The sequence below is a fragment of the Platalea leucorodia genome (genome assembly GCF_965183815.1).
Source record: "Platalea leucorodia genome assembly, chromosome: 7".
Lineage (NCBI taxonomy): Eukaryota > Metazoa > Chordata > Aves > Pelecaniformes > Threskiornithidae > Platalea > Platalea leucorodia.
The window spans coordinates 10,693,653-10,717,030 of NC_138829.1; the positions used below are offsets into that span (position 1 = coordinate 10,693,653).

The 23,378-nt window shown below is 47.7% G+C and overlaps 1 protein-coding gene across 1 annotated transcript in view; it reads right to left on the minus strand.

The window, feature by feature from the left end:
- The window catches only part of INF2 (inverted formin 2), a 47,116-nt gene that overhangs the window by 20,316 nt on the left and 3,422 nt on the right, over nt 1–23,378 (minus strand). Inside the window, exons 2-10 of the mRNA XM_082318242.1 lie at nt 7,812–8,220; nt 6,341–6,456; nt 5,643–5,802; nt 4,787–4,820; nt 3,577–3,718; nt 3,332–3,473; nt 1,886–2,800; nt 507–652; nt 359–420 (exon numbers count right to left, since the gene is read on the minus strand). Of these exons, the coding sequence (XP_082174368.1) occupies nt 359–420; nt 507–652; nt 1,886–2,800; nt 3,332–3,473; nt 3,577–3,718; nt 4,787–4,820; nt 5,643–5,802; nt 6,341–6,456; nt 7,812–8,208 (2,114 nt within the window). The 5' untranslated portion in view covers nt 8,209–8,220. The remainder of the gene's footprint in view (nt 1–358; nt 421–506; nt 653–1,885; nt 2,801–3,331; nt 3,474–3,576; nt 3,719–4,786; nt 4,821–5,642; nt 5,803–6,340; nt 6,457–7,811; nt 8,221–23,378) is intronic.

Here is a 23,378-nt window from a genome sequence, read left to right on the forward strand (position 1 = left end):
CTTAAAAGAAAATTTATTTCTTAACTTCTCCACTGGCCCTATTTTGAGAAGGGATTTGACCTCCAGAGGTGTCTCACAGCCTAGGTCACCCTAAGAGTTTGTGCCACAACTTTATCTGTAACATGGAGATGTAACACCTTTGCCAACATATGGGGATGTTGTATGTAAAAACATAATTAAACCCCTAAACTCAGTATTTTAAAGACAGCGTAGGAGAAACTGGGAAATGTTCAGATGTTTCAGTAACACAGACCACCAATGTGCATTGGCTAGAATAGATTTCATGAAGACCTTCCAGATACTATGCAAAACCTGCTCAAAGTCTTGTCAACTGTCATGAAAATTGGCCATATCTTACCATTTAAATTGCTTCAAAAATATGTTCAAATTGAGACTTTTCTTGGAGTCCAAAAATGTGATCTTCATTAAAGAAAAAGAAGATATCTCGTATTAGATGAGCTGTCTGCAGTGATCTTTATTCGTAAGAACGAGAGGGACCTCCTCACCTCCTTCGGTTCTGCCTTCACTGGTGCGGCCGTTTTCTCCTTGGGGGTTGGTTGTGGAAAGCAAAACAGCTGCTCTATGCTTGTGTAATTGGGCTCTATAGTTTCCTCGCTGCTGCTGCTCACTGAAGCCCACATTGAGTGACTTTCTGAAAAAAGACAAGGTGTTCAGACTGGCTACAGGGAAAACCGAAAGCTTCTGGCTTTTGGGGCAATGTGAGTTCCCAGAAGGGACATTTCTCAGAAGATGAATGAAATAAGAAGAGACATATTAGTCCTGAACAAATGCTAATTATTGAGGAGGGACAAGTCCCACAAGAAGGCTCCAAAGGCCCTGAAGGGTAATTAAACCTGGTGCTTTACCCCAAGATGCAGGGGGAAGGGGATGCAGCACTGGGCACACAGAGGCCGTACAGCCCCATCCCTCCCTATACAACTGCATTCTCCTCCACAGCAGGCAAACCGGATCACCATGAGAGGGACTTTGTCCATTTCTTTCCTAGTCCCATGGCTGGTGTTATTTTTGCTTCCTTGCATACTAGCTGAGGGATTGGCCACAACCTGGCCATTTTCTGACTGTGACCTTCCTCCATTTTTCATTTTATAATCAAGCCTCCTTATATAATGCTGGCTATGGGACTGCTTGAATTAATTCCCACTGCACTTTCTTAAACATCTTCTTTTTAAAAAAAACATCACCCAGATGTGCCTGTAGAAGTCTCTACTGAAATAATCCCAACAATTAACTGCTCCTGTGATTGAAAACATGCCTTATTTAGACTTCACCTATTCCAACTTCCATGCAGTGAATGCCTTGCTTGTCTAGGACAAAGCTGACGTTGCCTGTCCTGGCTTCTCCTCACATTTCACGCTTCTCTTTGGATCCACTACGACAGGGAAACATAACCCAAAAATCAAGAGACAAGTCAATGATTCTCATGGCTCTCCAATTCTTTCAGTGTCCTTCTTGAACTGTGATGTGATCCTTACCTGCACTCTTACTCATGACTTTAATATACCCAGATGCAAGTATAGATGAACTGGAGAATGAAAGTCTGGGGAACCCAGATCAGAGCCTTTGAGAACTCAAGCCTAAGGCATGCCATGGTGGATTAGGGAAATATTCCCATCCCTCCCCTTTCTTTTAATTTCAAAGTATTTTAGTTATAAACAATCTATTCCAAATGACTGATTTAGTTGGAATGGTTATTATATTACATTAGTAGTTTCATGCCACTTTTATTTACTTAAGCTCTGCAGGTCAGAAGGGGAAGTTCTGAAGTATCCAAATGGAATCAACCAAGTTTGACAAACTCAAAGATAGTGTTTTCTCCCCTGGGTCACCCCTAAAGCTGCAGTGACTTTATGGCAGAAGCACCCACCTCTCACCACGTTTGAGGGCAGCTTCTGCCAGTTCAGCTTCTTCATTCTCAACGTTGGTGTCTTCACTGTCTTGCGGGGAAGCCTGCCTGAGCCAAGAGGGCAGCTGAATTGGGAGGCCACCACGGCTTCTATATGATCTCCTCCCATGCCAGGCAGGAGGGGTGGAGGGGGGGGAATGCCCCCCATGCCAGGCAATGGAGGTGGAGGGGGAGGGATGCCCCCCATGCCAGGCAATGGAGGTGGAGGGGGAGGGATGCCCCCCATGCCGGGCAATGGAGGTGGAGGGGGGGGAATGCCCCCCATGCCGGGCAATGGAGGTGGAGGGGGGGGAATGCCCCCCATGCCAGGCAATGGAGGTGGAGGGGGAGGGATGCCCCCCACGCCGGGCAATGGGGGTGGAGGGGGAGGGATGCCCACCATGCCGGGCAATGGAGGTGGGGGGGGAGGGATGCCCCCCATGCCGGGCAATGGAGGTGGGGGGGGAGGGATGCCCCCCATGCCAGGTAATGGGGGTGGAGGTGGAGGGGTGCCAGGGAGCGGAGGGGCTGGAGGTGCATTCATCATGGGGGACGTGGGGGTCACTGCTGCTGTGCCGGAGGGCAGGGGTGGAGGTGATGGGGGTGGAGGTGCTGGGGCAGGAGCAGTGTTGGGTGGAGGGTTAGATGTCTGCGGCAAAGCAGAGCAGGCTGTGAGCTGGGAGGACGAGATCTTTTCATTGGCAGGTGGCCCTGAAGGAGGTGCTGGTGCCTTGGAGGGGTTTGATGATCCCGCTGCACATGCACATGGCTCTAGCTCAGCCTGGACGCCTCCAGTTGCACTCCCGGACAGCCGGTTTTCAGCTCGCTTTTGCTTGTTTGGAAGTTTCTTGATAGATAACAGCCTCTCGATGACTTCTTCAACAGTGTTACCTTGGACTAGAGAAATGGGTCAGGGTCAGAGAAGGGGATGGGGCCCAAAGGTTGGTTCACGCTATTCAACCCTCGCCAAGCAGCAGATTTGGAGCCACAGAGCCCACTCCCTGGAGTCACTTTAGACAACTGCACTTTTATCTTCCAGGCAATTTCCTTCCCATGGTCCTGGCCCATAAACACTGTTTTGAACATGCCTGCAAGCAAGACTAGCGAGCACCAGCAGCAAGATGCCAATGAGGACAGATTCCCCCTCGTTCCCATGACTCAAAGCTCAGGGCTTAAGCATCAGAGCGAGACCATGAATCCCAAGCCCACTGATAAATGTGGCCAGCTCTCACTGGCATCCACATAGCTGGGGCTTTGCATCAAGACTTGATCCTGTGCAGCAGGTGTAGCTTTGTCCCAGCTTCTGTTCAGCTCTTAGCAAGTCCCATAGATTATTTCTTATGCATTTGGGAAGGACTGTTGTGGGCACTGAATGGGACGGGGAAAACAAGAGGAGAGTGCAAGGCTGGATGGATACATCATTCTTACTGTCATTTGCGAGCAAAAGGGCTCTGTTCACTACCGCGTCCAAGGACTCCCACAGAAGGAGGCTGGAGTGATGAGATGGTTCCAAGTGCAGCAGGCTCTGGAGGATGGACAGCAGCTGGATGGAGACCGGAGAGCGGCTCACCTGGAATACAGGGCAGCTTCCTGTCACAGCAAGGCTGGTTCCAAGCAAAGTGTGTTAACCTTGCCATTGCATGACTTTGCGCCCCACGTGAGGGCCTACTTACTTTATTGAAGAGAGATGAAAAGACCTCATGATGATCATTCATGTTTATCCCATCACATATCTTTAATAATTCCTCATCATCTTCTATCTTGAACTCCTCAAATGTATCACACTGGATAAGCAGATCCTCTTCCTCTATGTCTCTGCAATATTACAGCATTCATTTTCACTGGAGAGCCCTTCACTGATTTTCAGATGACTGTTTTTGTTTAAATGGCTTTTATCTCTTTGCCTCTCAGACTCAGCCAGTCGGTGGTGAAAGTACCCAATTCCACCTTATTTATGAAGGATCAAATGCCATCAGTGCATCCTTTCTTGAACTAAATGTACCTCTTTCTACAGTTGACACATACACATGAATGGGACTTTTCATGGCATAACCTGGCCCAGTGTGTGCTTTGTATGGACTTCTCCTTGGAGGTGTAACAACAGAGTGGCATTTCTACCTTTTTGAAACTGGACCACCACCTTTTTTTTTTTTTTAAGTCAAGACAAATTGAAAATATTCCAATGATGTTTCTGTTTGAAAAACTTCCTTCTCTGTTACTCAAAATTGGATTAAAAACCCCCAAACACTCTAAAGCCAACTTTTTCAGCACTCTCAAGACCACTCAGTGCAGGAACTCTACCCTTGCTAGGTGTCAGTATTGAAAGATGGTCTCTTCCCTAATTTTTATGGGGTTGAATGGAGCAATTCCAGTTACATGGGTAACTGCAAGTCACATATAATTCATTCTAGAATTTATCATGGGTGTTTCTGACAGAGCATAATTTTTAAATTAAGAAACTGTGAAGACAGGTATGCCCATCTGGATATGCATTAGTAAAGTGTCTTAGCTGGATACTTCTGAGACCAACACCAGCGGTGAAGGGGTTTGGGTACAGCAAGCTGCTCAGTGAGCCCACAGCATCACTTCAGGTTCAGTCCAGAATGCAGCCTCAATGAGGATGTCGCTGAGCCTTGCTCCATCTGTGCCCAGAGCCTCTGTCAATGCCATCTGTGCCAACAGCTGTCCCCGTGACACGGGGGCTGGCAAGAGCATCTTAACGCTGGCCTAATGCCTCCAGTTCCCCTATAACGGGTGCACACTGGTGTGGTCCACTCCACCCAGGTACACTTCACACAACTGAAGGCTGATAAGTATTAAGTTTCCACAGCTATGTTACTGTGAATCTCATTTATAAAAGAAAATGTAAACAGTGATCCTTACCTTAGCTTGTCTAAAATATCCAACAGATGAAGTCCTGGAAGAACAAAAAAAGAGATATATTGGCATTATGAGCTACTTGGCACGGATCTATTATGATCTTTATATAATGTTATGCTCATAAACACTTTTTGCAGAGAGAATAAGTGAAAATATCTTCAGATGGATGTGTCAAAGTGAGTAGGGTCATCCGGTAAATGAAGATACCCATGGTATACATGTCTGCAGCTGTGTGAAGCACTGCAGCATCCCCCTGGAGTTACTGAGGGACACAGGCACTTCTGGGGCACGAGTCACCTCATTCTGAATTAGACATCTAAAATCAGTCAGATGAACGGTGCGGTCAAATCTCCCTTGCTCTCCAGAGAGAGAAACGGAGCCCAGGCTCACCAGCTCGGATATGTGCATTATGTGAGGTGAATCCTAACAATGGTACCTAGGATCCTGGTATTCAAGCCATTGGAAAGTATTTCTGAATCACAGGGCAGCTTCTGTGGCTCAACTGAGTAGACACAAGGCAAAGAAACCTTATCTACTCTTATGAGAAGTTGCAAAGTATGGAAATGTGGCTATGTAAGATAGTTGGTTATAGAAAAGTATTGAAGAAGCTCAAGTGATACAGTGCTGCTGGGATTCCAGAAAAGATCAAAGCTATGGGAAAGCAGCAAAGTTAAAAAAATCTGGTTACAGAAAGGTTGTTGAAGAGAATAGAGACCGAAAGAAAAAAAAAGAGTCTGGGTTTAATATTTGCAGTTTTGTTCCGCAGCCCTCTTTAGTCACCTTGTGGATACACCTGAAAATAAAACTGCTTCGCAACTGATTTTCTCCAGAGAAAGTCAGGTGCAACAAACATCCTTACCTATGAACTCATTTCTGATTTGTGTCCTTGTTCTTAGGTCTTCTTTCCCCAGTATGATGGCATTGATAGCACTCAGCAGTGTCACCATGTATGGCACGTTATCTGTGTTGGAGAGCTCGTTCATTATGACACTGAACCGATACTGCTGGTTCTTCACGCTCTGTTAATAACACAAGTAATATTTCTGTTCAGACAGTTTAGGAACGTCTACCACTGGTGCAGGCTCTCAGATGGAATTAGCAACTTAAAACCTCTCAGTTTATCCCACTCTGCACAAGACGTGAAGATACAGGTAAAAGCAGCACTTCTCCATCACAGAGCAGGGTCTGGTTGACAGAGAAAGTCAGTGAAACTCCTCTTGGATCCCTTTACGCTTTCTGATAACTGATGCACCTACCTGGGCTTGTGGCCAGTGAAACCCATGGATGTGGCACTATCCATTTTGTTAATCTGGTAGTGCTTTTCCTGCCGAAAAGGACCTTGTGGTTGGCAGTCATCTGTCCAGACAAGTCACAGAGCAGCACCATGGACTTCTGCTGACCAGGCCAAATTTCCTACAGTTTTCACCTTATAAATGCCTGCTTCTCTTACCTAAATGATTCAAAATGACCTTCATTCCCAGCCCTTTTCTGTGGTACATGGATCTGCCTGCATGGATCAGAGCAGAGCTGCACCTCCTGCTTCAGCCCAACACTTGCCTTGTAATGGTCCAGGGCATCCAAAGCCAAAGCGTGGCCATCTGACGAGTAAATGCACAGTGCAGCCAGGAGCTCAAATACTTGCTTTTTGACCATGACATTAGTTGTGTCAAGTGCTGGAGGAAAACCAAACCAAAACAAAAAAGAATTTATAATAACATTCATGTTCTGAATCTCAGTGTCTTCTGCTACATGGCTTATGACCAGTGGCAGAAAAAAGATGGAAGGAGTGGAGCCAGTACGTGGAAGATGGAAAGAAAAATATCTCAATTTATAGATATTCCATCCCAACAGCAATATCTGGTAGTAACTTCTAGTGGGAACAGTAAATGCTGGTTCAGGTACCCTACTGGCATATTGGTGCTGCTTGTAGGTGTTCATTTCTTCCACGTACCAGTGGCGCACTGCAACAGCAGCCAAGATCTCAGCACTCACAATCACACATTTTATTTCCCATTTTCACATATGGGTATTTTCCAGAACAGCAGATGAACCATTTTCCTCAATTAATGAGTCTTATTTTTAGTGCAGAAGCACCCGTTATGCATATCAAGTAGGCCAATTGTTCTAACCAGTCCCCATATATTCCCTTTTTTCCACTATTCTTTCTCTGTGATCCCTAGGAGTTGGGAGGAGTGGATTAGACCATCTTATTTTTCCTTTACTAGTCCACAGAGAAGCTTGACCACTGAAAAGCCCAGGGTACCTGCCCTGTTTTTCACAGCACAAAAATGCCAGCTCTATATTTCACACTGGTTAAGAAAATACAGGGTGGAGAGGAAGGAAGAGGACTTCAAAACTGAAGAGGGGGGCAAAGTAGCTTTCAAACTAAATGCATTTTAAAGAGCTATTAATAAGGGTTTCCAGGCACAGCTGTGATCTCAGCTCTGTGAAGCAGCACAGAAGTCATCCTCCCAGCACCACCATCATTAAGTGCTGTACAATAAGTCTTAGGAGATGCCCTGACGAGTTTCATACCTAATGACAAGCCAGGTGAAAGGCAGGAGGGAGTGAGTGGCATTATCTACCATATTGTAGAAGGAACAGAGGGAGCAGCGCAGAGAATGGGCTCTCTTGAGTCTAAACTATGCCACCTTCCCTCCTCTTTACAGGCTACAAGTCTCCAAGCCCTTTCAATTCCTCTCCCTCTGCCCTTGGGGCTCACAAAGACTAAATAGCACATGTCTGCTGACAACTGAAGGGTCGAGGACTTTTCATGCCTGCATACAGCTAAGGCTGGGTTTATCCCTGGCTTCTCAGTAAACTATAAAGATATTTGTGTGGAAATAGCATTGGGTGGCAAGGGCAATGTGATTTCAAAGCACTGTTATTTTAAAGAAGAAAACAATATCTCATTAATCAGTTGCAACCAACAATTCGCAAGAAGCCTGGTGCAGGGCAGGAGGATAAGCAACAGGAAAGTCCCCCCCATGCCACATGTGATGGATGAAGCAGGAAGATGTCTTCTCACCTTGGAAGAGTTTTCTGACGTAGCCCTCGTTGCTCACAATGTATTCGATGCCTTTGTGGGAGTTCATGACCGCTCGCACACAGTTAATGCAGGTGAGCTGAAGCAAGGCATCAGAAATCCTGGCCACTCCTCGCCCGGACAGCCTGTCCAGGGCCTCCAGGAGGAGGTCCAGCCCGCACAGCTCCAGGAACTGGACCATCCAGGCATCATCGCTGTTTTCCAGCCGCTTCTTCAGCCCAGAGTAGTTCACCACCGACGGCATTTGCAGGAGACGGATGCACAGCTCCGGCTCTGCATTTTCCAGGTTGGCCTCCGACTGGTCGGACTCCTGGGGCCCAAGTTTCTCCTTCAGGGCAGCCCACTTCTTGTGGGCACCTTCCTTTTTGATTGACATCATGAACAGTTTGTCCTGAAAGAAAAAGAAAAGACAAAGTGAGAAGTTTGTCTGGACTGGCCAACAACCCTCCGGCAGCCCTGGTTTTCCTCCCAGCAATTGGGATATAAAGCTCTACTGCAGCAGGTCCCTGCTCCTAGGCCAGCTCTCCAGCATGCAGGGCACACACTGGAACCAGTCCTCTGTTGAAGAAACTCAATATATCCCCTCCTTAACCACACACATGACATTCAGGCCTTGAAAACCCTGTAGAGAGACTCTTAGCACATCTAAGCCAGCAAATACAGCTTTAAAAGTAGCCAATTTACACCAGTCAATAGCCACTACCTATTTTCATGCAGTGAAAGGAAAAGGTTGGAAGTAGCATTATCAGCTCTGAACTCCGTACGCCCATTAAGCCACTTTAAAATCTCACTGTGCTGGAGAGGCTGTGTAGTTTCTAAGCATTTGTAATGGGATGGAGAAGTAATTTTGAGCATGTCCTCCTCATAAGAGCATCTGATTACCCTGTTATTTTTTGCTTTTGTTTCTTTTGACTGATGCGGAGGTTAGTTTTATAGCACTCACTTAATCTCTTCCTGTCTGCTGTAATAGCAAATATGCTTGCAAAATGCGGTGCTTGTGCGTGATAATGTGAGAGTCTGACAGGTTGCAAGCGGAGGGACAGCAGTGGGAGGCTATGAAAACAGCAGTGCGTCTTTTTGGAGCTGGAGAGCATCTCTTCAAGGCCCGTCTCCCTGGAGGACATGGCCTGTCTCAGCCATGCTGTTAGCAGCAAGGAGGGTGAGGAGCTGATTCAGCACAGAGAAATAGCAAAGCCAAGTCTAATTAACCCTTGGTGCCAAATCTTATGTTTTAGGCAGGATCCTTATTTTTCAGATCCGCAGCGATTAAGTTACACAATGCAAGTCCTTTTCAAAGCTGAATGCAATAGTTTTAAAGCTGAATTGCTCCCAGAAAGGACAGTTTGTCCCACAAAATGGGGATAAACCTGCTGGACCCAAAGCCAGCCACTAATGTTACCTCCCCTCCCTGGACCTGGACACCACCGGGACCTCTGCTTTCCTCGGCTGGTGAGCCCGCATGGGGCTCAAAATAACCTGGGGGCCAGCTGGCCCCCAAAACCCAGCATGCGGGGGATTGAAGGGATTATAGGAGAGTCTTGCTTCTCCTTACCACCTCCAGCACAAGAGTTTCTAGCCCTGCAGCATGTAGGGAAAAGGCTTGAAAATATAAACTGAAAAACCTCTGAGAGGTTTTATTTGCCAGAAAGCAAAGATAAAGGATAAAATAATGGTTGGAAATAATCTCATTATTTTAAAGCTTGCCTTGTGATTTTTCCTGAGGACTGCACTGCTGACAAAGGTCCTGGCTGCTTTGCTGCAGCAGAGCTGCATGGCTTCTGGTTTACCCCAAAGTCTCATTTTGGCAGTCACCCCTTTAGAAATATACAGCCCAAAAGTTTGCTTGCCAATTTGCAGTAGGCATTTAAGGCATGTTATTATGGGCCTAAACATGCCTCTTGGAAAGATGGAAAGTGCGGTGGGATGGGATATTTGAGAGAGCTTGAACAATTTCCCTGGGGCAAGGTGATGGTGGGACTCTCTGGCTGGGGCACTCAGCTCACAACTCACAGCATCAAAGGCTGTGCTGAGTAAGGGTCAGAGGGGTGGTGGAGTTAGGGGGATATGGTCACAGAAAATCCTTTTAGAGAGCTCTGGAGAAACCCTCTTGCAGAGTTTCCCTTTGCTTCAAAGGCTAAAGAACTGGCCAAGCGCCCAGTTGTTCACTGTTCTGTTATCTAAAAAAAATGATGGTCACGATCAAAAAACATGAAGTTGCGAATATACCATCTGAGAACACACTGTACAGTTGAAAAGTAATAAAAAGGACCATATTAAAAAAAAAAAAATCTCAAACAACAAAGGCTCCTGCCAAAGTACAGGCTTGAGTTTCTAAGATTTGTCATCACTGCCGGCAGCCCAGAGCCCTTAATCACTCCTGGTAAAATTCTTGTTGGAGTTAGTCACCCCTAGTCACTCCTCTGCACCCAAGCCCAGGAATTTGGGTTAGGCTCAATGCAAAGGAGAAGAGAAATCCTCCCTCCCCGGAGGGAGAGAAGCGAAAGCGTCCTGTCCCAAGGTCACAGCCCTGGCGATGGGGCAGCGTCCTACACCTCTCACCACAGTGAATTTACAGTCATGGGGCTGGAGAGGTGCTCCCAAGGAGCTGTGGTCAAATCCTGCCCCATGCTGTGCATCGAGCCCAGCAGTCCTCTTCCAGTGCCTGTGGGTGAAGACCTGCAGTGCGGGGCAGTGCTGAGGACCATCCACGTGGGGCGGAGCACAGCTCATCCTGCCCAGCTCCGTTCTTTGGTGGCTTCCCTAAAGACCCAAGATCCCTCAGCCTCCTGCTGACCCAGGTAACTGGGAATCCACTGTCCTGGATGTTTTACTTCTGCGCAGGAGATGGACACAAACCCAAGGGCTGGTAGCAGGCGCCAAGCCTTGGCTCGCCGGGTGGGACTCAACTCTCCTCTTGGCTCTGCTGTAACCCAGGCTCTTTCCCCGCCCCAAAGTGAAAGTGTGCACTAAGCAGAGAATCTGGTTTTGAGCCCTGTGTGTGCACAGAAGATGCTTGTGGTCCTGCCGGGTAAGAAAGCCTGCAGGAGCGGCCATGGGAGGAGGACGGCCTCCCGGCTCACGCCTGGGCTCTGCCCTGCCCGGAGCTGTGCTGGGAATCGCGCCGCTCAGCCAAGGGGCTGCAGAAGTGGCCGCTGACCGCAAGCTCCCTCTCCCTCAGTGTGACTTCTTTTTAAACTCAGCAAGTCACTTTTTTTATTTGCATATGACTACACGTTTCTTATCGAATCAGATAACAAAGTGGGCTGGCTTTTTGCTCCCAGTTGTACAAATGCTTCATTATGTATCATATCAGCTACAGAAAGTCAGAGAGATTACAATAGCATTATTGACCTCAGGCTTAGCTGATTTCTGAAAATTAAGCTCAACCAGTGCAACAGGAGACAGGCAATACCGACAGAGCATCCTGTTTACCAGCGGATTTGTGCTGAATTATCCTTTCCTCCCCACCTGCTCCACACAGATGTGAAGAGATGAGAAACAAACCCAGGCAGGTACCTCCCCAAACAGTAGCGGCTTGTGTTTTAATGCACTAAGCTGAACAAACTGGATTGATTAAGGATTCTCTTCCACAGAGAGTGCACTCTTTTTGTGGGGAAGAAAAAAAGATGGCTAATGTATCTAATAGTAAAAAGAGAGTAAAGTAAATAGGAGCTCTACTACATAAATGGAAAGGAAATAAATATGGAGGAGACCGCAGTATGATTCTGCAGATGGTGTGATAAATCTGTTTACAAACACAGATATGAGTGATATATTATGAATGCAATATCTTTCCATATTTTCCATGAAGCACAGTGTTGCAAAGCCACTCAGATACATCCTTAAAGGGCTGGTAATTTCGCCTTTTATCTCTGACCACAGGAGCTTATTAGCAGGTAAATGATCTCGGCAGAGTGAGACAGATAAGAGATTAAAATGCAACGCATCTATCTGGCTGTCTCACAGAGGCCATTTAGACCATGCTGGCTGAGGAAAGGAAAGTCCCCTGACAAAAAGAGACAAGGAACTAGACTTAAAAGGCTGAATACATCTTGCCTCCTGCCAGCCAAAGGGCATGGGGAGCTTTGCTTTTTTCTGCCTAGGCCATAGAGGAGGATGGGATGGTGGAAGCAATGTCCCCAGCCTCTGTGTCCGGCTGTGCTTGCAGCACCCATGGTCTGTCCTCCCCGGGTATGCACTCAGCACCGGTGCTGGGTGCTTCTCCCGAGGGCACATCCATATGGTGCATCTGTGCTTGCTGCTGCGGGGATACCCGCAGCCCCTAATGTTCACTATGACAAATGCAACCCTCTCCTCATCTTGCTTCTCACCCTCAGAGGTTGGTTAGGCCTGATGGGGAAATGACAACTAAAGAAGCATCAATGTAAAAATACCCTTCATTTGAAGAGATTCCCTTGGGAAACATAAAGGCATCATCAAGGTTTGTCCTCTTGCACGTGGCCACAGCAACATTGCGGTTCCTAGTGCTAACTTTTTGGATCATTGGGTTTGCAAAGCTGTGATGTTCCCTGCATCCATCCAACCCAGTTCATAAAATTTCCTCCTCCTTTGTTTTTGAAGCACATGCTTCCCAGATTCAGTTTTCTGTGCCCCTCTGTCCTTCAAGTCAGCTCCTAGGGAGATGACATCTGTGGGAGCTAAATCAGGGCATGTCAATACTTTCTCCATCCTGTGAAGCTGTGGAGAACAGGGCTGCACAGCACAGCTTTCAGTCTTAATTATTACACGCCTCCAGGATGACATGGATCACAGCAAGGACTTGGGAGGACATGTAAAAAGAGATTTCTCAGGGCAGCTAAGTATAATTGAGTGAAAACAAAACGGAGAAAAATTACAGGCCAAAACCGTTCTGATTTTTTGGAAGCAGACCTGCTGCCCATGCTGCAGGACAGGGGGACATGAGGGGGAACAGTAGCTCCTTGCTGCTCTTTGAAGAAGTCTGATCCCACGTGCTGCCCTCGCAGTCCTCCGCTTCCCTCTGCAAGGCTGCTGGGGCACACCGTTGGCGCCTAAGAAAAGCTCTTTTTTTACTGCTCAGCCCCTCCTCCCTTCCATGCCTGTGCCTGGCACTCCGGAGCCCGTTCTGCCTGGCTGGCTGCTAATGATAGGCTTTGCTTCTGGGTAGTTCCAGTTTTCACTCTGCTGCTGGGAATATGCCGAGCCTTTGTATTTTGCAACATGTCAGACTACTCAGTCACTAAAAAGAAACAACATCCTGGCTTTGTGCTTTTCAAAACCACTTCAAGAAGCCTGATGGGTTTGTTCCTCCTCTCCTCTTGCTTTCGTTTGTACTATTGTGTTTTCCCGTGCAGCGTCTGAGCAGCTCGTGTACATACAGGCTAATGAAATCATCCTCCCATGCACCGAAAGAAGTGGGGGGGCCCACAAATCTCTGTTTTAGACACCTAGACCCCTTGGTGTGGGCCCATAAGCATTGGTAGGAACCAGTAGCGTTCGTAGTCTCCCAGGGGAGCTGACAGTAAGGGTATGGGGGGAAATTGAGACGTGCAAACAAAAGGCACGGTTTGCCCAACAGACCCTGCCTCAGCACGCAAACCAGCCACTGCTCCATCCTTTTTCTGCCATAGCCAGTAGCCTCAGTCATCTTCAGATCTAAGTCTTCTTGATCCTCAGCTGTATCAAAGGCTACTGATAAAATACCGGCTACATAAATCACCAGTGATTTATGCTTAAAAAATTAAAAGGTCTTGGAATGAGTGCCCGATTTTGCTCTGCATTACTGAAGAAGTTCCTGAAGTCTCCAGCACACTACGCTTTGCTTTGGCACAGCCCGTATGTGAGGCAAATAGGAGCTCTCACAAAGCAGCCCAGGTCGGCTGTGTCCTCAGAGGCGTCGTATCGTTACAGGGACCGTTTCGTCCTTAGCAAACGAGGGAGCACGGACACGCAGCCCGCTGCGGCCGGCGGGCAGGAGCTGTGCCATCCACGCACTGGCTGGTGGCAGCACGGGGCTGGCAATGGCTTCTTCTGGCAGTGAACTCCCGGAAAAGGACTTGAGTGCACAGATAAAAAAGACCATGGCCATACTGGTATAAATGTGTATGTATTTTACCAGTATAGCTTATTCTTTTACAAAGAAAGGAAAAACACATTCAGTCCCATCCACCGCTACTAGGATGTTGTGCCAGCACAGCTTCTCTCTCCTGGGCAAATATAAGCTATGATTATCATATGATGCCTTGCACAAGTGGTAAACGTGTCCATTCACTACATATTGGCAGTGGGAGGGTTACACCAGGATTAACTAAACCGGTAAAAATAATCACCGTTGCCTTCTTCCTTGCCAGTAAATAAACAAGTAAATAAATCATCGGGCTGCTACAGGTACCACATACAAATCAAGCTCAAGTGAGATGCTCAAGGATGTTTATGTTAGGATCTTCAGCAGCACCTAAAGCCTTATTTATATTTAAAGGTTGCACTAGTTTAGCTTTAAATGGGTTTAAAAACACTCTCCATTACAACAGTAACACTGTCCGAGACGCTCAATAACCAATTTACCTTAACCCAGTAAGCTGGGTTTAAATCAGGCTGGTGCAGCTGTCGGACCTTCACTTCAGAAATGGCCAATGCCACCGGGGAGACCTGGCCAGAAGCAAGGCGCCAGCCGTCCCTATCTGTTTGAGTGCCAAGTCAGCCGAACCAATTTAAAAAGCTTTCCAGGGTGGATATGAGCCCTGCGGCATCCTCGCATGCTACCACAGGCCTTCGGAGGCACGGCAGATTTTGGGTTGGAAGGATACCAGGTGGTAGCCAGCACTTGCCCCACGCAGAGGGTGCTGGCTCCCAGCTGCGCTGCAGCAAATGGGGCTGCAAAAGCTTCACCCCGGTCTCACCAGGGCTTCCTCCTCGCTGTCGGTAGCAGACCCAGGGGAGCCAGCAAGGCATCCTGATCCCAGCTGGAAAGGAATGGGACTCTGGTCCGGATCCCATGAAAATCCTGATGGAGCCTAAGGCAGATCTAGGGCCCCCCCTGCTCCCTGCTCCAGCGCCCGCATGGTCCGGCATCCACCCCGCCGCAGCAATTCCAGCATCATTTGGCATTTTGGGATGCAATTTATTATTATGATTTGGGGGTCACGTGAGAAGCAGAAACTGTTACCCAGCAACATGGACAGTGCGGTGGTAACTTTCTAAGGCTCCCCTGGTTCCCACTCAATGGGAAGCTGTCACACAAACAGATATTATGAGAGCCAAAAACCTTTTATTGCTTTTTGTTTGTTTTTAAACACCTCCACAGGATGCCACGAGGACAGAGAAAACGGACAGAGGAAAGAATTCCTACCTCGGAGCTGAAGCCAAATTATTCTCTTGTCTCTCTTGCACGAAGGATCCTTCTCGACCGGCTCCCCAGCCAGCTCATTTTCTCCTCCTCTGCCAAGTAACCTTCAGTCAATAAAGTCTAAATCCCTGAACGAGCGTGTCTGCAAATCGCACGCTCTAAGAAAGTTCAACAGGATGTCTGCGTCTAATAGTATGTAAATACCAGTCTTCAGAAAGGTGCAAGCAAGTAACTTTTCTGTAGCCTCCAGGAAAAGCATTTGCATGTCATTTGTCACCCCACTCATTCACTCGGTGCTGGCCGCTGGGAGGGTGACACTTCCCCATGGGCTGGGAAGGAGGGACGCTTGCACCACGCTGTACCGCACATCTGTCTGCCAGCAGTAGAAAGCAATCCTGGCACAGGGTGACTCAGAGCAGGGAAATGATCAAAGCAGGGAAATGATTTGGCAAAGGAAAGGAAAGGGAAAAAAAAAAAAAAGAAAAAAAAGGAGGAAGAAGGATGGCTGGGGCGGGTGGGATGGAGAGTGTGGGGGTGGCAGGCGGTGGGGACAGCCCCTTGCATCTTGCATCAGCCACGCGGGGTTTTCTGGCTTTGTGGCACCGGGGCTTTAAACACTGCAAGAATCTCAGAGGTCTTTGCAGTGCTGGGAGGGCCAGGACAGCTTAAAATAAGGAGGATGTCTGACCCACCCTGCTCACCCTGGGACTGAGAGCTAGGAGAGGGGCGGCACAGCAAAGGTGGGAGGCTGAGGCAGCGACCCCCTGGGCAGGGGCTTGATGACGGGAATCCTGCTCTCACCAAGGCACCCCTAAGGTCCCGCTGGGCTTCGGTCCAGCCTGGCTTTTATGGGCTGAGCAGGCTCTGAAGACTTTAAAAGCTCTTTTTAACAGAAAACATCTCCAAGCCTTTCTGGTCAAGATTTCATGTGGAAAATAATTTGTAAGCCACAGCTGTAAAACGCATCCATTCAGCCTCTTGGGAGGTGTTAACTAAAAGCCAGTTATTATTAAATTGTGAATATTTCAACATTTTAGCAGAGACCTCCTGCCTAGCTCAGGGTAGAAGTTAGACTCCAAATACCATTTTTTTCTTACTCCATGAGGCCTCTACCCTGAATTGAACCCCCTAGATCAAAAGTTGGAGCCCACAGCAAGAGTTTTCCTGCCTTAGTGGGGAAACTCAACCCTCGTGTACACAAGCACAGCTCCACCAATATTAAAAATACACTGATCTCTCTGCCTTTCGGTCCAAATGCAGCTAGCCTTTAAGAGATAAGCTTGCCCTCGCGCTTTCTAATTAAGGCATTTTCACCATAACAATTCAACGTCCAGGGAAATGACTCTGCACAGCTCCCCATCCTGCTGTAGGAAGCACTCTGAGGGCGTGTTTATACAATCCAAGACAAACATTAATGCACGATGGGTTTTACATCAGCGAATGAATTTCACTTTATGTTACGTGCACTCCTAATGTGTAATCCTCAAGTCCTCAAAAGATCAATTGCTAATCTGGTTCTTAGGAGCAGGATGGGACTCACAACAGGTTTTGGGGAAAAAAAAAAAGTTAAGAGAAAAAAATTCCTGTAAAGAAAGGATTGTTGATGTTGCAAATTCCTGTCCTCACAGCAATGGAAGAAATTTAAAGGGCTATCAGCTCTCATCAGGTTTCAGCTGAAGCCTGGACCTGTGAGATATGCCAGAAATGTTTGTGTTCTTAGAAAGGCTGCATTGTCTCCCATGTAAAAAAATAAGCAGAAGCAAAGAAATCTGGCTAAAAAGCAGAAAAAGAAGTTCTAGGGCTGCAGTGTCCCTCTGTGGGCCCCATGGCACATGAACAGGAGCAGTGATGGGCAGCAGCTGAGAAAAATGAGGGGATTTGGATCCCAACTCCTGCTCCCAGCTTATGCATCACTTGCACTGCTTCCAGGTGTTTGCAGCCCTGCCTGGCTGCTGCAGGCAGCTGCCCGCGCCCTTGCCAGTCTCTAACGCCAGCCTGTGTCGGAGCAGCTCCTGGCCAGAGCGATGCTTCTGCACCCTGCCGAGCTCAGCCCCCAGCCCCGGTCCATCGGCCCAGCTGTCCGTAACCCAGCCCCAGCAAAGGTGTTTGGTTTTCATGGCACGACCAGAAAGAGTCCGCCCATGGGGCTGTGTCTCTGACTGAATGCTTTGGGCACTGCCCGGGGAGTGAGGGTTTCCTCAGCACCCCTGGCCTCCTCTTCCTCTGGAGGAAGCAGCGGCAGCCCCATGCTGTTGTGCTTGGAGAGGGGTGCCGGTGGGGAGTCCGAAGGCTTATCTCCCAGGAGAGCTGAGTGCTGTCCTGGGGAGCAAAGATTTGCCCCCAAAACCACAAGGATGTAGGATGTTAAAGGCGTAAATCCTTTTATGGATCCATCCCTTCACATCTGAGATTCTGTCCCAGCAACTTTGCTTTCAGGTTGCTCAGAGAGGGCTAACGGTTTTCCCCCAGCAAATCAGCCCAATTTTACCCTGATTTTCTAGCAGATGATTTGGTTGTCCTCTGAACAGTAATTACATCAAAATCAGACAGATTAAATCAAGAACTGAAAGTTTAGTCCCATGTTAGGTAAAGAAGAGCCGAGATGCTCTACAGCTCCAGCATCACTCTGCTGCCTCTGGATCGCAACGCAGTGGCTCCCCTGCCCACACGGCGGGCCCACAAAATGCAGGAATCTAATTAAATAGAAATAAATACACCCCATTTGCCCTTAGGAATTAGATTATTATTAATTACATCAATCAGTGTCATCTTGCTGCTCTACGTTTACGTGACGAATCAGCTCCCGTGCCAGTGGCTTGTCTTGTAAATTGTGTCAAGGATTTTGGAAAGGAGACACCCAGCTCATTTCTGGCTGGCAGGGCTGCGATGGCTCTTTTTAGGTGATCCTGCCTAAAATGCCTAGTATCATCTGCTACTAAATTACTAAACATCAGCACAGCCAGCATTCAAGAACTACAGGTATAATATTCACCTCCGCCTCTCTGTGACTGGCTTGCTGGGTGCTGTGGCTCCTATGGAGCCAGTGAAGACAACCATGTCTTTATAGTGGAAAAATTAAGGTACCGGGAAGAAATCTGGATAATTCAACAACACTCCTTCATTCATCTGAGAACTGAACTCTGTGTCAAGCAACCAGGAGGACCAGTGTCAAAGAAAGTGCTGAAAGGGCACTGAAAGGGGGTTTGGCCAGATGAAGACATACAAATCTAGGGGGACAGCCCAATCCTCCCCCTGCCCACAAGGAAGGGAAGGTGTCTGGCCTTTGCAGCACGACCCTGTGCCGCGGGAACAGCAAGAAACACCGGAGAAGCTGCTGGGGAGCAGATGGGGTGGCCAGTGATGACCTTGCCAGGCACTGGGAGAACACAGTGACAGCAGCTGGTTTGCTCCCTCCTTCGGGAGCAGAGACATCTAAGCATCCCAAGGAAGTCATGGGAGCAAGGTGGGAGCTGCAAAGCTGACTGCTTGCTCTCCTGCTTACTGAATTTCTCTGTTTTCCTTGGAGACTGACATCCCTCCAGCCCTCTTGTCAGAGACCAGCTCTCTGACTGCTTTTCTGCTGGATACATTCACTTTAGATGATGCTATAAGGAGGAAAAAGAAAAAGCCTTCTGAAGTAGTCTTTACCTGATGGATACTTCAGATAATGAAAATAAAGGACTCTGCTACTGCCAGCACACACGTATTTCCTGGAACTTTGTATTTAATGGGGTCAACCTGCTTTAAAGATCCAGAACATTTGCTTTGCAGCTCTTCTGCTAGGAAGTTTATGCAACAAAAAACATCCTGTTTTGGGGAGGGTGCTTCCAGCCAGGGACACTACTCCATGAACTGTGGGGAACTTGGTGCTTTCTTTGGACAGGTGATGACAAAATTTTCTGTCAAAAACCCAAACTGCGCCAGCAGTTCTACCCAGAGCAAAGGGCACAGACCCATGCATGGGTTTCCAAAGGATGTATGTGCTCCCAAGCACAGGCCGAGTAAAGAGCCTGATATTTATTCAGTTTATTTATCCTGCATACATATATTACACCCATGCTAAGGTTGCAGGGGAACCGCTTAGGAATTGCCAGGATGAAGGCTGCCCCGGTGGCTGAACTCTGCTCCCTTGCACACACGCTGGTGCTGCAGTAGTGAGAAGATGTAATTACAGCAAAAAGCCCTTTTGAACTCTGCCCCAGAAGGAGAGAGGCAGGCACGTCCTGTGCTGCTTTTAGCCATACTCCTCCTGCACAGGCACAAACCCTCCTCACCCGCACAAGGATGAGGATCTTCCCTGAAAACCGGTGTGACACAGGGGAGAGGGCTATAGGCACCACTAAACCAAAGAGCTGCTCGGATCCATATGTTTACAGACATCCCTGCTGAAAAAACCTATGGAGACACCAGAATGGTGCACAAGGAAGCAGCTTTTTCCACCTGTTCTCCGACCAGGCTGCAGATGCTACGCCCTCCTATCGAGATCAGCTTTTCTATTCAGCCGCTGATGAATCATGGTGGCTGGTATCTCACCTGGTAAACAGCCCAAGAGCAAACATCCTGAACATTTTTGTTCAGATAAGGCTGAGCATAGCCAGGATTCCTAATGGCACAGGCAAAGTGCACATTGCACACGTTGAGGAGAACAGACCCAGATATTGCCAGGTATTTTCCTGCGAGCTTGTCTGAATGTGAACATTATTAAGAGTAACCAGAGAACATGCTCAGCTGCTAACTCAAAAAGTTAAGCATTTGAGCCGTTTAAAACAAATTCTTGCACAGAGGAGAAAAGTGGCTTAGCATGATTTCAAAACTAATCCACTCCAAAGATGCCTTCAGACTATTTTCTCTACTGCTGGGTGAAAAAGTTTGAAGCCCCTATTTTATAACACAGTAATCCCAGAACATTGGCTGGCTTAACCCTTCACTTTGCTACTTGGTCCAGCTGTTTCGAGAGGACCTAAAGCTGTGAGTCCTAAAAATCTCTTTCCAGTTCTAACCCACAGTCTTGGAATTAATGTGAAAGGATTTTAATATGGCCCAACCAGCTGGAGGTTTATGATGAGATATTCTCATGCTGGGGCAAAATGACCTTACTATATATAGGTCTCACTTACATGCAGGGTATCTTATACCAACACTTTGATCTCTTTTAGTTTTTCCTATGTAATATTTTAAATTGCTTTAGAAACAAGCAGTTGATGCTGGTTTTTTTCTTTGCAAAGAAATCAGTTGTTCAGTCATATCCTCAGGTTTGCATAGTCCAAAGAGCTGCAGTGCTTTACGCCAGCCGAGCATGTGGCTGTCATTGATCTTCAAGAGAAAAATCACTATATTTATCTGATAAATAAATATACGACTAATATTAGGATATAATTTTATAAGTGATTCATCGCTACACATATGGCTTCCTCCAACACTTGCTTACAAGTGTTATTAGAACAGGGGTTTGGGAATTGCAGGCTTGTAAATCAATTTAGCTTTGTGATAGTCCTTTCCCTTACCTTTCTTCTAGAGAAATAGAGGCCATATTTAGGGCTTGGTAATGGTTGTGTAGGTTCAGTGCATTTCCAGTAATGCAAATAACAAAATGCAGAATTTATCCTTAGGCTTATAAAAGAAGCCTCAGGACTGGGTAAAGACAAAATAACTCATGAATATTGGACAGCTTGTTCTGAAATGTGGAACTACAGTCCATCAGTGCATAAACAAGCTAGCAGAGCCAAGCAGGCTGGAAAGCAGCCTTCAGAGGAAGAAATGGAGCCGCTCAGCCAGGCTTCGGATGCAAGCTACTGGGGGAGCTGGGTGCCACATCAGCATGATGTAAACCAGAAGGGAAACAAGTCATAAAACGTATCAGGGAACAAAAATATTTGTTTTCCAGTTCACCTTCATGGCGGGCTCAAATTTGCACCACTTGTCATATAAGTCATGTTCACGAATCCTTCCTAAATTGCAGAGCCCACTGCTGAAGTGCCCGGTAAATATCGCAACCCACAGTTTCTTTTTCCGTGCAAACTTTTTTGCTCTGGCTCAGAGCACATTTGCTTTACTGCATTGTACACGTAGCTGAAAGTTAAGCCGACCAACTCCAAAGGATTTCTTTTTTTTCTTTTTTTTTTTTTTTTTTTAAATAGCAGAAGTAATTAATCTGCTTCGGAGAATGAATCAGCCTTTTCTGAGCTAGAAACACACAAAGGAGAAGATTGTGGCTGTTTCTGGGGCAGGAGGGAGTCTTACTCACACAACCAACGTAGCGGAGGCAGCCGCCCAGTGTCCACAGCTGCGGGCAGCAAAGGGGGCAAAACCCCAAAGCCGGACCCCAGAACACCCCGGTGCCACCCCGTGCCCCTGAGGGACCCCCTGCCCCGCAGGGGGTCAGCTGGGCCCTGGGCAGCAGCGCTGCAGCACGGCTGGAAGAGACGGGCCAGTGCAAAACTAATGGTATGGGGTGGGCTGTGCCTCTCCTCCCGCAGCCCCCTGGCTCCCAGAGCCAGTCCCTTCACCCACACAGGGGTTGCACCCGCTCCTCGGAGCAAACTAACTCTTTGGCAGCAGGGACCATCCTTTTATTTGGGTGAAGTACCTTGATCTGGGCCAGGCGGTGGGAAGAGCTGATTTGCCATGGCTCTGTTTCTTGGAGGGCTGTGGGAAGAAAACCATTGCTCACAAAAAAGCTGCTACCTTGTACTATGGGAACTTCTGTTTCCACCTGGGGCCTCTGTCAGAAAATAACACTACTGCTTAGCTCGCCGCTTTCACTGAACACCATGCAATGACTTAACAGAAAAGCAGGGCGGACAAGAAGTAGACAGTTTCCAGATAGGGGAAACCAGCACAACAGAAGACAGCTGCCTTATTAAAAATAATGCAATTTAATGGACAGAGCGGAGGGTAACAAAGTTATTCCTTAGCTACACTGACACACAGCTGCTCACCAAAGTTATAAATAAATAAATAGAAACGATGCCATCCTCATTCATTGACTCGGAGAGAGGAAAGGGGCTCTGCTGCAGCCTGGGGCTGCCGCCGCTTCCCTCCCTTCGTCCCCTCCGCCTGCTGGGGCGGGTTGGAGAAGGGCCGTGTCGCCGGCAAGGGCCAAGCTCGCCGTGCAGCCCCTGGGATGGGGACGGGGCTGGCACGTCCCCTGCGCGGCACCGGCCCTGCCGGGGGATGAGGGGGAGCAGGCGGCCCTGACTCCCTGGGGAGAGGCTCGCTGCAGAGCCGACGGGAGTGGAGAAGACCTGCGGGTCTCCAAATTCTTCTGACCTCCGCAAGGGCAAAATCACCAACATTTTCCATTTTAAACTAGAACTAAATTTAGAGGTTTTATGATTGCAGGGTGCCTCCTTTCCCACAGTTTCCTGGAGTGATGTCCAAATTCCTCCACTGTCCTTGCTCGTTAAAACATGACTCAGCTCTCCCAGCTGGAAATATGGGGACCAACATAGTCCCGAGGCAGCCTGCTGCCATTAGTGGTGTCCTGCTTTGGCATTAACCATCAGCTTGGGAGCAGCAGAGGCAACAGAAGGCTGTGCAAGCTGGATTTGGGAGAAATCAGCGTTACTGAACCTGTGGGTACTGTGTGAGCAGCTATGCAACTTATCAACTGGAGTTTCCCTCAAGTCCTCCTAGCATCAAGGGCTGACCGAGGACACCTGCACAACAGACTCTAATGAAGCAGCAATGCAAAGAGCAAATTCCTCCTCTCCCTTAAACACTCCTCCAAATTAATACCATATACACATCAGCAGAGGCAAAATAATGGTCATGGTAAGAAAAATAAATGGGAAGTCAATGCAAAATAACACCACGTGGTGACGCCTACTATAACCAAGCCAAGTTGAACAATGTACCCTACCAGCTACAAAATTTGGCAGCTCTTCATTTGCCTTTACTTTTTTTATTGGACATAGTGCTGGAGCAATGTCCCTTCTGAAGTGAGCTGTTACTCTTAGGATACTAAAACATTTTGGAATTGGCTGAGTAAATCCAATGCTGGGTTGAGGACCTCATCCACTGGCTCTCACTCTTTCTGCCTTTGCCCAACCTCCTTTATCAGCTCAGCAGGTTTCCCAGAGCACCTCAAAGTACACCATCAAATGCTATAGAGCTTTTTGCAAACACTATTGCTTGCTTAAGATTTTCATTGCTCTGTGGCTTCAGCATTCCCAGCATTTTGAAATGTCAGCTCAAGTATCAAACTAGTAGAAAGAGCTGAATCT